At 39.3% G+C, this 14,490-nt stretch overlaps 1 protein-coding gene across 1 annotated transcript in view; it reads right to left on the reverse strand.

The window, feature by feature from the left end:
• Window positions 1-5,158: 5,158 nt before the first annotated feature.
• LOC146689846 (copine-8) overlaps window positions 5,159-14,490 on the reverse strand; it is a 105,423-nt gene continuing 96,091 nt past the window's right edge. The window contains exons 18-20 of the mRNA XM_085435791.1: window positions 13,641-13,698; window positions 13,454-13,527; window positions 5,159-10,174 (exon numbers count right to left, since the gene is read on the reverse strand). Coding sequence (XP_085291917.1) covers window positions 9,986-10,174; window positions 13,454-13,527; window positions 13,641-13,698 — 321 coding nt within the window. The 3' untranslated portion in view covers window positions 5,159-9,985. The remainder of the gene's footprint in view (window positions 10,175-13,453; window positions 13,528-13,640; window positions 13,699-14,490) is intronic.

The raw sequence follows: 14,490 nt of genomic DNA on the forward strand, positions 1-14,490 counted from the left end.
TTAAACAGACATCATTTCTTTGAATTCTTTCCGTCAATCTGGCTGTCCATCAGATTTTAACCTGTTAAATCAAAAACACAGATTTTTTCCCCCTCTCATTTCATCTTTCACACATAAATATTGAAACTTCATCTGCGCTATATAATTTGACTTCACTTCATGCAGCCAACCCACAATTTCAGCCCTGATTTTTCCGCAGGCCAAATGTGAAGCCAACTGAGTGAATTTGTTTTGCAAATATATGCAAATACGGTCTGTAATAAGGAGAATCCATCAGCTAATTTTGTCCGCTTTCTAAATTTACGAGTGCATTTATGGCTGGGGAATAGATGGGCCTACACCTGACATCTATCTCATATACACAAGAGGGTTGATGATGATTGAGTGGGGCGTCTGTGGATAGCAGAGACGCCGTGTGCATGCTTGATTATATCTGTCACCATCAGCCAGCTTTATTATCAGCATAACGCTGACATATTTACAGTGGATGTCTTACTTTAATTTGCCCAAGACAAGCCATTTTAAAATGTCAGGGATGTGTGCAAGTGTCATCCATCTCTGTTGTACCTACAGGTATTCACTTTTTTGTTCTATGTCCTGCTCAGTCATTTCTCACAAGTCCCAGAATGCCTTTTAACAATCCCAAGAGGGAGGGAGAGCAGTTAATATGACAGCACACAGTGAGATATTGTCTGTCAGCTATGAACTTTTATTTTATCCATGATAATTAATTTTTATTCTTGGTCTCACTTTTAAAAAAATTTATTTATTTATTTTTGCTTAAAAATGATGAACACTGATGTATGCTATGTGTCCATATGACACAACATTGTCTGCTCATCTGTACTGATTATTACTTTAGAATTTCAGTGTTAACACCTTCTGTGCTGCTCCTCAAGGAGATAATTGGTAATGAATCTATTGTGATTGCTTTATCTGATAGAACATGCTGTTTACCAAAGCGGCAGACCAGAAGGTGACAGCCTGCCAATATACAGACTGTTATATGCCTGATAATTGTCCCAGCAAAAATGCAAAGTTAATGGAGGTTTAAGTGAACGAATAATGTTAATCAGGCACAAGAATAGCAAAGTTGCCATGCAAACAGCAGCTCACATGTACGTCCACGTGAATGCAAAGCGAATGCAGCGATTACATAGTTGTTGGATGGAAAGACAGTGAGCAAAGCTGGATGCTGACCTTAAATCCAAGTCAGCATCAGTGGATTTTGCTCCAAGACATGATAAACAGAGAAGTTTTTTGAAAAAGGGTCAAACAATGCTAAACTCTCTTGATGCTTTGAAGCTAATTTGTTTTTAGCCAATCAGTATTATTGTAGATTTTATTATTGTCTGTGCAACCAGCTACCAACAGATACCGCTTTAGAGATTTGTGAATGCAAAGTAGTCATGTAGTGTCTTTATCGTCAAAATAAATGCAAACAAACAATATTGTGTTGTAAAAAAAGTTGCAGAATTTGTGCATCTTGCAAGGTACAAGTAGTTGCTATGCTACAGACACATAGAAATGACTGGAGATTGCAGCACAACCACAATGACGGAAACTATGTGAATAAATCCCTGTCTTCAAAGTGGTTGCTTTACTTTGTTGTTAGCAAAGAAATGAGATCAAGCTGACGATTAGATGCAGTTTATTTGTGGTAATACTATATTGAACTGCTATTAATTGGTAAACATTGCAAATCTATTACTGTGTGTTGCAAACCTGTCACCATTTATGTACAAGAAATTCACATTAAACAGAAGTTCACATTAGCTATAACTTTATGAATTTGAAACAGGAATTCATAAAGTCAATGACAATTAGCTTTTATAGAGGAATCTAACCAATTGATTTCCAGTTGGGAACCAGTGGAGTCAAGTCCCCTACTGCAAAAACAATCTAGTTTGCAATGTGTCTGCATTTATAAGTTAGATGCTGAAGCTCCAGCAATGCTTTATTGCTCTTCTTTCACCAGTGTATTTGACCAATAACTTATAGCTTAAGCCTAAAGCACTTCAAGCTCTCAAGACTTTATTTTCTTCTCTGTGCACCTTGGAAGTAGGTGCACAGAGAAGAAGTAGGTGTTTAAAAACCAGATGAAAACCTTTTTTGCTCACTGCGCATCCATTCATCCTATTTTTATTCTAGTGTGACTGAGCCATTAGCTAGCTATTAGCATAAAGGTTGAAAACGGTGTGGAAACCTTGGGTTTCACTGTAGTAAAGCTAGTAAAAAAGTAAAATTCAGTACTCTGAAATACTCTTTGTGCCCTCAGAGTGTTAACTAGTGAACATTAAAAGGGTTACAATGGCAGATGTGTGAGCCCTAAGACTTTTATTAGTGTAATGGGTGCAAAAAAGGAAAAAGAAAAACAATTCATATTTCATTTTAGTCATGAGTTTAGTCCATTTTTAGATATTCTTAACTGAGCTGAAATTTGGGTGTAAAAGCCAGGTTTAGTGTAGGCACATCACCAAATCTTTTGTATTGATGGTGTTCTGATTGTTGATAAATAATAATAGAATGAAAAACAGTAGTGGTCCTAAGATTGAACCCTAAGGCACACCTTTGGTTGCACTCGTAGAGCTAGAAGTAATAATTTCTGTCTTTACATACTGAGCTGTGCTGGACCATTTTCAAACCATTTCAAACTGTTTACTCTGCATGGGCAAGTATTTTAATATTGTATGACATGTGTGCCAAAAGCCTTTGAAAGGTCAATTTAAAAGGACTGCAAGATTTGTTTTTAAAAAATACACATGGCACAAACACATTTGTATTACACTGCTTGTTGCCTGCAAGTTGATGAGCAGCTCGACCATGAAAATTACTGGAGAGTTACAGTTTTGATGGTGTCAGCTAGAAGGAAAGCCAGGTAGTACACACACGTATGAAACCATCAGTCATATTTATTTTGCAGTGAAGGTGCTGGAACACTGCATTCTCCTTCAGTGCCACTTTCCCCTAAAATTTCACACTGTTTCTCCAAGGTTAAGTAACATCTTTGTTAACAGTTTGAGGAGAATCACTCCTCCGGATGTAAACAGCTGAGAGACAATCACTTCACAGCATAACTGCAAAACCCCTCTGCTCTCTGAAGCTGACAATATCCGAAAACGCAAACAAAAACAAGCTGGATTGAAAGTGCTGGAAATCAGGGATCTCAGCACCTGTCAGAGTGCTTGCAGAGTTACTGGGTGCTGCTGAAGAACAACATCAACCCCCAGCAGATACAAACTGCACGGTTGTGTACTTCTGTGTGTCGGGGCATTGATGGTTTTGCTGATTGCCAGGTGAAAATACAAACTGAGAAACATTTTTTCATTTTACAAGAAATAACTGCCACCAATCAGAAAGATGACTCAGTAATGGCAACTTTCAAAATAACACAAAAGTTCTCCATGTTCTGAAGCGGTGCCTAGTTCAAGATTAGTGGCCATGTGTCTGTGCGGTTTGTGTGTTTGTGGTGTGGGTAGACTTTCTTGTACTGTAATTATCCTGTCAGATGGAGCAAACCTGATATTAATCCTAACAGGCTAGGGCTGGAAAAACGAGAACAGGGAAAAACACGGAGCAGAAATCCAAACATACAGTCATGTGAAAAGTATACAAGTATACATACACATCATAACAAAAGCTAAACTAATTTCCCCGTGTGGGACAGTAAAGAGTTTGAATTGAAATTGAATTGAAAAATCATCTGGGCTCTAGTAGGTCTTAGAGTTAGGTAAATACATGAACAACATATGAGACATTTAAAAACAATAACTTGGAGTAATGGTTTGACTTTATCAGTGTCTCACATAACTGTGGAGGAACTTTGGCCCACTGTTTTTCACAGCGTTACTTTAGTTCATGAAATGTTTGCGGGCTCCTAAGGTCCTACCACAACTTTTGGATTTGGACGCCACCTTGATTCTTTTCTTTTTCAGCCATTCTGTTGTAGATTTGCTGTTGTACTCAGGATCATTGTCCTGTTGCATGAGCCAAATTCAGGAAAGCTTTAGGTCAGGGGTGGGAAACTCCAGGCCTCAAGGGCTGGTGTCCTGTAGGTTTTAGATCTCACCCTGGGTCAACACACCTGAATCAAATGATTAGTTCATTACCAGGCCTCTAGTGAACTTCAAGACATGTTGAGGAGGTAATTTAGCCATTTAGATCAGCTGTGTTGGATCAAGGATACATCTAAAACCTGCAGGACACTGGCCCTTGAGACCTGGAGTTCCCCCACCCCTGCTTTAGGTGTTGCACAGATTGAGCAGACTTGACTAGAATATGCTAATATAGTAAGGAGTTTTTGGTCAAGTAAATGCCTGCAAAGTGCCCAGGTCCTTTGGCCGCAGAACAAGCCCCAATCATTACCCCTCCACCACCGTGATTGACAGTTGGTGTGAGACATTTATGCAGACATGCTGTGTTTGGCTTTCACCAAACACGGTGCTGTGCAATATGGCAAAACATCTCCACTTTGGTCTAATCTGTTCAAAGGACAGTGTTTCAGAAGTATTGTGGTTAGTCAGATGCAACATAACAAATCTATTTAAATATGCCAAGTGTTGGAGAGATCCTAATTTGAAGAGGCAGACTGTTCCAAACTTTAGGCGCAGCAATCCCAAAGCCCCGGTCTCCTCTGTGTTCTAGTCTGCTTCTAGGAACAATCAGAATCAGCTGACCTAAGAGTTCTAACATTAGTGTAACATACAGAGGATTTGTCACAATAAAGGTGATTCTAATTCTCTTGTGTTTTTTGCAATTTCTCTGAGCATTGCTGGCCGGCAAAACTTCTACTTGTATAGAGGTGGTCACACTTGCTGATGATCAGCTAATCACCTGCATTTGATTGGGATTGGTAGCATCTGGCTGAATTCCTATAGAAGCGCTTTTAGTTTTTTCACCCACTACTTCTGCATTCAGTATATCTTTTACTAAATGAACGGTCTATTAAGGGATGTTGTTGTTAACGTGAGGCTGTATTTACCTGAATTTAAGAGGTGCCGAGGACTACGTTATTTTTTTAAATAATACTTTGATATGTAAAACCTCTGAACAGAGAGAAGGCATGCTTTCTTTTCCATAATTGTGGGGTAAAAGGAGAAAATAAATTTACTTTTAACCTTTGACTGGCTCAGAGGGGAAAAAAACAACTCACAAAATGTCGTTTAATATGAATATTTATTTAAAAATCAATAGTTCAATACAGAAATAGTCATCTGTTATATGTATTATCAGACAGTCAGTACTTCAACCATGCTTTCTCTGATTAATCACGGTCTCAAAAAAGTACAAGAAATTTTTTTCCATTATTGAGCTTGTGCAAAGAAAACACACTAGAAAGCAATAGAAACACTGACACAAAGTAGATAACGATCAGTTCCTTTGAACAGTTCATTTTCCAGAAGAAGGCATCGCACAATTCCAAAAAGATCAGTCAAAGATTTAAGGCCATTTTGTACAGTTAATTTTCATATAGATTCGTATATTTCAAAACACTCAGTTTTCAACAAAAGGAACTGGTGCATCCTTTGTAAAACTGTACATGCAAACATAGTGCACATTATTAAGAAGATATGACGAGCATACGATACATTATTTGGATATCTTTAGTAAACAAAGATCTTACGTGTGTTAACACCTCACATGATCTAATAAAACACGCTTAGAAAAGGCGCCTCACAGGCACACGCGCACACACACACAAACACACGCTCACGTTCGCGCAGTATACATCAAATGTGTTCACACATATACACACTTGTGGCTTCATGAGGCTTGTCAAAGTTAGTGAGCCGTGTAAAACTGTATGGAAGCTGAGAAAGGTCTGAAAATATGATCCTTACTTACATATTATTCCAAAGTAAGAAACTAAAAAGTAGTAGTGCTTAATTTGAAATATTGGAATTTGAATGGATCGAATTTGGGTTTAATTAGTTTTCTGTTTTTTCAAAGTCTAGCAAGAAAATTTCAAGTTTTCCAATTTCCAGAGCTTCAAATTCAATTTTACATTCAAGTGTCTGTGTTTCAAACCTGGTTTGATTTTAAAAAGTTGAAAGTTTCTATCCTGAATTTCACTAAACCAGGTCCAGCAACTTTTTGTTGGGTTTTGTTGTTTGTTCATCAGTAAACAAACAACGAGAAAAATGGCCTAAAATCCTAAAATCAGAGAGAAAAAAAAACAAGTTTAACTATAAATGAGGAATTTAAATGACACAATTACCTGATTTTCACAACATTTTAGATTATGGTGACAACATCAAGTATTTAAATCAGCTCATAATTGACAATTTAGCCCTGATTAGCTGGTCTTCTCATGAAATTTGGTGAAATTAAAATTAGGGAACAGATGTATTTTCCAACCTGGAAAGTTTTTAATGATGAACGTGTGACTACAAGAGGTAGTTTGTTGTTCAAATAGCATGGGTTTAAATCTGGGCAGCCAACTGAAATTGGGATTAAAGCCAAGCTGTTGTTGTAGTCTGCAAACAATTCAAGTTGTAGTTTACATCCATGTGTGTCCAGACTCGTATTATGTACAGCCTGTAGCATATCTGCAAGGAATCAAACAGGTGGGCAACTTCTATTAGGATCATCAAATCAGTATCTGACTCATCATCTCCCTGTTTGGCACTGAATAATGGTCAAAAGTGTTTTTGCTAGAAAACATTTTGACACTTTGGATATAAAAAATTATAATTTATTCCCATTACACAACATTTGTTGTTGGTGGTATTTTTTAAGTATGAATTATATGGTCAAAATTGTATTCACAGGTCACAGTGTGTTTGACCTTTAACCATGCAGTTCCACCTTAAGTCCAAGCGGATGTTTGTGTGGAATTTAAAGAAGCAATATTGTTTTTTTTTTTAATTGCTTGGTCCACAGCTGTCACCAGAGACAAGGCAAAACAAAGAAAGGAAAAAAAGAATGGAAATATATAAATGACCTGTTGAAAAGGTTTATTCACATTTGCCTCTCTATCACTCTTCTAGGTTAGATTTTTAAACCGTAGTGTTTCAACTACTGATGAAAAGCTGTATTTATAGGCAGTCCTGGTATTTGCAAAGAGTGTTTCTTGCGCTAGTAGTTCAGGGAACTTCTCTGTTTTTCAGCAACCGGCTATAGCAAACTAATTCTATCTGCTCCAACAGCTTAGTCTGGGATTTTGCAATGTCTCATGCTGTGATGACCTTGAGGTCCACCTAGGGTTTGATCAGGTGCTAACTATGTCTCTGTTTGCTCTGCAGGGACTGAATAGGTGACATAGAGCGAGCATAGAGGTGCCCTGTCTAGGCAATGAGCTCTTAATGTTGAATTATTATGCTTATTTATGCTTTCAACTGAGCAGTTGGCCACAAGAAGCCTAAACCAGCACACACACATTCATTTGATAAATTCAGCGAAATTGAGTTTCTGCTACGGTGACAATACATGGGAGAAGACTGTAAAAAAGAAAGAGAAATGTGAGAATGCAATAAGAAATGCAGCAATGTACACACCAGTCTCACAGCAAAATGTAAAATTGTCACAAAAAATAGTTTGTTCATGTTCCTAGACACAAACTATTGTCTTTTGTTTCGTTTTTTTTTTTTTTTTGAGTGATAAACTGTATGAATTATGTAACTCTTGTGCCTGCAGCACCTGTGGTTCAGACAACGTAGTAACAATTATATTTTATTAATGAAAACTCGTTTGCCTTTTAAAATTGGTAAATGAAAATTATTTTGTATATATGTCACTGGATACAAAAATAATATTGTGAAAAGTCCTGTTGGGGAACATGAAACAACCGTAAAATTAGTATCCAGAAACACAAATCAAAAGAATTTGTGACTATTTCTCAAAATACCGTGAGGCTGCGGTGCAATGTAAAGTATTCCAAAGTATGTAAAAAATTCCAGTTACAATTTTTTATTTATTTATTTTTTAGTGTTGCTTTCGGGGTTACTCCTTTTTACAAGGAGATGGAGATAGCACATGAATATTAAAATGTTGCATTCCCACTTAATTTAAATATTGTATCTACTGTTGTTTTAAAAGGTTATTTCAATCGACATCCATATCTCAATCCAAATCTCCGCATTCACACACACTTGTGACAAAAATAGAAGACTTTAAATTGGAAACTTGTCGAAACGGTGAATACAACTCGCATGCGTCATCCTCGTTCATATGATTAGCACATATAAATACACATCGTAAAAACAAAGCTGTATCAAAGCTAAAGGTGTAATAAAAATGCACTCAAGTACAAACACACTACACCCACGCAAAGAAAAAATATAGGGAAAATGTGTTTTTCTCTGCATTTTTGACCACTGGGCTCTTTTTGCTCAAACAGTATTTTGTTTGAGAGCAGCTGCTATTGTTTTACACATTGGGCAGGAATATGTGACAACACAATGAGACAAAACCCCTGGGCACGTGCGCATCCTACTGCCAAGGCAGTTTGTAGCGGCAAGACAGACACAGAGAGACAGGGTAGCCATGTTTCCATTCAACTCTCAAGTAGTGCTACATAAACAGCCAAAAAGCTCTTCATTGAGCTCGGATGGAGGATTAAAGTAAAATATAATAGGGTCAAAAAATGTAAAAACCGAATATGTAACTAATATTAGCCACATTTTAATTTTTTGTTGACTTCACAGTCATGCTAACAGGATCATTCTTTTAAAATGCTAACATTAAGGCTGCTAGCATGTTCACAACGATAATGCTAGCATGCTAATGGCTAGCAATTAAACTATTTGCGATGCTCACCGCCTTGGCGTGTAAGCATATTAACAGTCACTAATTTGTGGTAAATATAATTTGTTTTTAATGATACTTTTTTCTTTTTCTTGTGACTGTATAACAACGTTACACATTAATATGGGAGTTTTCAATCTTTATCAACGACGTGTGCTAGCTAACCAACTGTGCTGTTCCTTGAGTATTTAGCTTACATTTCTTTAGGATGAACAGAGAGTCTAGGTTTTTTAAATAATTTCCAGTCAAGTTAAATCCTGTATGAAGGTCATTATAGTACTTGAACAAAAAAAATAAATAAATAAAAAATAACTAAATAAAACCCTTCTTATTTCTGATTAGCATAAAATTCTGACTTTTTCAATTAAACTAGCTAAAAAAGAAGGCTGGATGGAAAGACAGCTAAAAGTGACAAATGTAGAAAAGAAAGGATTGAGAGAGATGGAAAGATAAGGCTGAAGAAGACAGATGAATGAAGATACTGGCAGACAGACACTCATCCCCCACAGACAGACAGATGGATAAAAGAGGTAGTGCAGGGCCACTATATGCATGCAGTTGACTGAGGCTACACTCATGCAAAAGTTTAATACAAACACTAGAATACAGTACAGTACGGTACAGAAGGGCTACCAGGACCTGCACTGCTGCTACCTGGCATGGATGCCAGGAGAGAGAAAGAAAGAAAGAGAGTATTACAAGCTTCATATTGAAACTATATAAAAGTATCAACAGTAAAAATCCTCGTTAGCATTTACTGTAAACAATGAGTGATTTGGAGAGAAAGAGAAAGAAAGAAGTTATATATGTCCAGTTATTTACAAGTGAAATTACTGCTCATTTAAGATCATGTAACTCCTTCATTTGTCTGGAGACATTCTCTTTAAAAAGTAAGATCAGCCATTTTATACTGCTTTTCCTTTTTTCTTATTTCTGCCACAATTTGAATTGAGACTCTCTGAACTTTCTCCAAAATCTTTCCAAGCATAAAATAAGCAGGTAAAAAAAAAATCAAAACAATGACAGGAATGCTTGACAGTGGAAGTAAACAGACTCTCATCTTCTTTTCCTGCCCTCAAAAGCGTCACTCTCCTGGCCCGGCATGCAGCTTTCTGAACACATGAAAGACCACTGTGATCCACAACCACAAGGCATGGAGAGCGGCTTTAAGGAAATGGAAGTATTTCGCGTGACAAGTTCAGCGAACCCCTGACTCCAAAACCTTTTCCAGCCTTGCTCCTCAGATCTGGGTTTGGATGGGTTGCCCAGGTGGTGTGTATGGAGGCGGCGCCGGTGAAGGCTTTATCCCACGGGTCCGCATGTAGGAGAGGAACTGGTCTGGAATCTCAGCCAAGACATCTTTGGCGAGCCGGGCCATGCTTAGGATGTGGTTCCCCGTACGATCGATGTAGTCCCTGAACGGGACAAACTGAAAGGTAAGAGGAGGAAACAGATGTTGAGACAGGAGTTGGTTTGAAGAACAATGCGAAATCAATCATATATAGGTTTTATAGGCACTGCAGGCTTGTCAGGCAATTTCCTCTTGCATAATTCTGCGCGTCATAGCCATCAACTCTTAGCTAGCTAGCCAGCCAGCTAAGTCAGCATCATAGGCAGTGTAAAAGGTGAACAAATTTTGAAGCTTTGCCATTAGACCTTTAAAAATATTACAGTTATCGTTAACCAAGCAGAGCTGATTATTTCCTTATTGATTGTTGGTCCTGTTGTAATTGAATGTCACCCTACCAAATAAATGACTACTATCTGCTTTCCATGTGGTTTTACTGTATTTGATGTTGTTCTGCACTGAAACTGACCAGTTAGTCACGTGACCAGAGCTCAAACATCTGTCTGTCGCTTCTAAGACTTTCTGAAGAAAAGCAGTCATAGAAAGTTCTGTCTTGATGAACAAAAATTGGACTTTTGTCATTTCAGGCAATAAAACAGCTCAAAGCTAGAAAGCTTTTACCGAAGACGCTGTTTTAAAAATAACTTTATGGAAGTAGGACCGGCCAACTGATAGGACTTATAGAGGTGAAGATATCGGTGAAATGTGTGGGAAGACAGTTGGGTTTGGTAAAGAGGGGGAAAATGAGAGAAGTCACAGAGAGGATAGACGGCAATAAGGAAGAAAAGCGCAGATGGAGAAGAGACTGGGTGAAAGGAAGAGAAAGGGGGGTGAGAAAGAAGGAGGGTGAAATATGGTGAGGTGGGGTGGAGGGGGGAGCAGTGGGAAGAGCCACACAAACGAACGAAGAAAATGAAGAAGTTGAATTAAGTAATTCATCTTCTTTTTGTTACAAGTGGGAGATGTACTTGTGAACTGCAAGATTATTTTTGTAAAAGTACAGCTGTACAGCTCACCAGGCTAGCAGCTGCCTGTGAGAAGAATCTAGCCTAATTAAGACGCTGCAGAATCGCCCGGGCGGCTGAAACTCTGGCGTGTAGCTGTGCGGCGATCGGGCTACAGCAAATTGTAAAGGTTTCGCCTCAACTGGGGTAAAGAAAAGTCAGAATCTGTAACATCACCTAGCTGAGCAGAACATGTAGAAAGATGAAATGTGCATATTTTCATCCAATTTTTCATTTTTCTCCTGAGACTTTTGGTAATAGAGTCTCCTGACACGGTTTGGGGCTGCTGGAGTGAGAAATTGAGCAGTTGGAAGCTTTGAGATAAGGCGAAAATACAAGCCAGCAGCTACATAACAAGCACCAGTTAGCTCTAGGAAAAGTCAGGGATTAATGGGATCAAATATTAGGCTGCATAATTTATAGTGGTGCTGAAAGCATACGTGTATCCTAAAACACCAGTCACCGTATGATCACTGAAGTTATTTCACTTTGCTGATATAAATCTTGTAAATCTCTCTCATAATGTCCCTCCAATGGAAGACAAAGTCACTTTTTATATTTACTTAATGAGATGTTGTCACCTGCAATCACAAGATCACAAATGGAGACAATTTGTGCTGGAAACACTTGCTGCAGAAGTTAAGCTTCACCATGACACTTGGGGTTATTAGCTTTCTGATAATGAGATCCTGCAGGCTGAGCTGGTGTAATGTTCCCGTACAGAAACGTAGTTTTTCACTGCCACCAGGTCTTTTTCTGCATGGAGCGCTTGTATATGTGTGTGCTTGAGCTTGTTAAAAAAAAAAAACCTAACTAATGAGCGTGGCTCTGAGGGAGGGTGCGAGAAATAAGACTATGACGGCGGCGGCATAAAGGTCACGGAGGAGGAAAACGTGACTTCTCCGTGTTGCAATCAAACAAGTGGTTTGCTGTGAATGTTCGTTTTCTTCTACTTCTTTTATTTCGGTGCTAAGATTAAAGCTGCTTTGGGATTACCTGCAACCGTGAAGTGATCCCCTGCAGCAACACAAACAGGAATACAAAGAAAAGGGAAGGCAACGAACGCCTGGCTGAACTGGATGATTGAAGGGATGGGTGAACTAATACTGCATGAAGTACGACTGTGACTTTATACATTAAAGGCACGTCTATGTGGCTGCTTTGCTAACCTAAATGACCTTTTAAGAATAAAGAACTTAAGCACACAGGTAGCGCTGTTGTGGCTATGCCGAAGCCACATGGGGAAAATTCTGATCTTTCTGCGCTGCACAGGTCCATCTTACATGGCTGCCTGCAGACCCCACAATGCCCTAGGCTTTTTAAAATGGGCATTAAGCCAGGGGTTAGAGCTGAGGTTCACTGTTCATTCACTTTAATGAGGAAGTGAGACTGAGTAAAAGATGGAGGGGATGGCGAATTGGCTCTTCACTGTTACTGGGGAGCCTGCCATTATCTTTCTGTGTGTGTGTGTGTGTGTGTGTGTGTGTGTGTGTGTGTGTGTGTGTGTGTCTGGGGTATGAGCAGACAGAACCACCACATGGTTGGTTCTGTCTGCTCATACCTCCCAGGCCCAATAAAAATGCATAGGCCCTGAGTTTGGCTGGAACTGGAATTTTGTTGGGAATGTGCATTGCTAAAGCATCAGCTGATAGGGGTCTTCAGGTGGGTCCCACTTAATTAGCTAATTTGAGCACTTGATTTGTCAGGTGTAAATGAAGCACCTCGTAGCACAGGTATTGTTTCAGCACACACAGTTTGTACAGTTAAATCCATAACTTGTTTTGGATTTAACTGTCCTGTCTTCCTTCTCTCACCCCAACTGGTCGCAGCAGATGGCCCCGCCCCTCCCTGAGCCTGGTTCTAGCGGAGGTTTCTTCCTGTTAAAAGGGAGTTTTTCCTTCCCACTGTCGCCAAAGTGCTTGCTCACAGGGGTCATATGATTGTTGGGTTGTTCTCTGTATGTATTATTGTAGGCTCTACCTTACAATATAAAGCGCCTTGATGCAACTGTTGTTGTGATTGGCGCTGTATAAATAAAATTGAATTGAATTGTCTCGTGGGCAGTGCTGCTCCATGAGGATGGGGCTGGCTCACACCAATTTGACTCAACTCCACTTTCCAATTAATATTCACAGGCTCTATTTACAAACAATCATTTGGCATGCAATCCCAGTGAGGGGACACCCGTATGACCTCCATTTAATACCCTTAAGACGTCTGTATACTCACTTTAAATATATTGTCACAGCAAAGCCGTCAGAACACAGAATGGACCGAAAACGCAGACCCAAGACAGTGACACAGGTTAGTGTAATGAGGATGAGTAACGATTTAAGAGACTGAAGGCAGACCTCACCTGAACAATGTCCCTCTCGGCGTATCTTCCTCTAGAAGAGATTCTGACTTCATCACCGTCTAATTCAACCATGGCTGTAAAGATTAAAGACAAAACTAAGCTGGCAGCAGTTTTTCCTACAAAAAAAATCTAATCAAATAAAGGTTTGTTATTTTAACCCACATGTTTCAACATCTTGTTGACTTACCATCAAATTCTGCAGGCCCTACTCCCACAATGATAATTGACATCGGCAGGCAGGAGGCCTAAACGAGAGCGAGAGGAAGAACAATTAATATTTCAAAACATTCAAAGCTGTGAAAATCTTTACTTGAGTGTAACGCCATGCATGTTCACCCGTGTTGGACACTGTGGAGGTTTTTCTTTAGTAAACAAATCATGTCACATTCATGTCTCGCAGAACACATACAATATGTGTGATCATGTGTGTTTTCCACCCCCGGAGCGCTGCGTGGGTTGAGCCATCACTGTAATTAATATTAGACATGAGACACTCAACTCGCTGACAGCTAACAAATGACATGTGTTTGTGTTGTACGTGGGCGCATTCGTTCAAGTGTCACAGAGTGTGTATGCAGTCCATCGGTGTGTGAGTGTGTTCAGTGAGTAATGTTATGACCTCAGGCTGCAGAAAGATAGATGATGTTATCAAAACATCTCGCTTATTTTTTGCTCCCAGTGGTAGAGGTCCTCAGGTTTCTAATTCTGCTCCGCTCACCCCCCCCCCCCCCCCCCCCTCATATCTCGCATATATCTTCCCCCTTTTTTTTACCCAAGCCTTCTATTTCTCCCGTCGAACCATCAAACCCCCTGTCCTTTGTTGTTTTCACAGGCCCTGAGATGGATCACTGGTTTCAGAAACATGGCTTCCGTTCACTGTTCATTTTGTTTGCATTCTGGGCGACTCTGGACTTGACAGTGATGGAGAGGATGGTGCGAAGGTTAACCACATGCTGGCAAAAGCAGCACAGCAAACACACATTATAACAGAAGGAACCGCTGCCAGTCATGGATGTCGTATCAAATGCGAAATTCTA

This window comes from Copadichromis virginalis, linkage group LG17 (genome assembly GCF_057382275.1).
Source record: "Copadichromis virginalis isolate Kocher_CV1m ecotype Utaka linkage group LG17, C_Virginalis_male_GT1.1, whole genome shotgun sequence".
Classification (NCBI taxonomy): Eukaryota; Metazoa; Chordata; class Actinopteri; order Cichliformes; family Cichlidae; genus Copadichromis; species Copadichromis virginalis.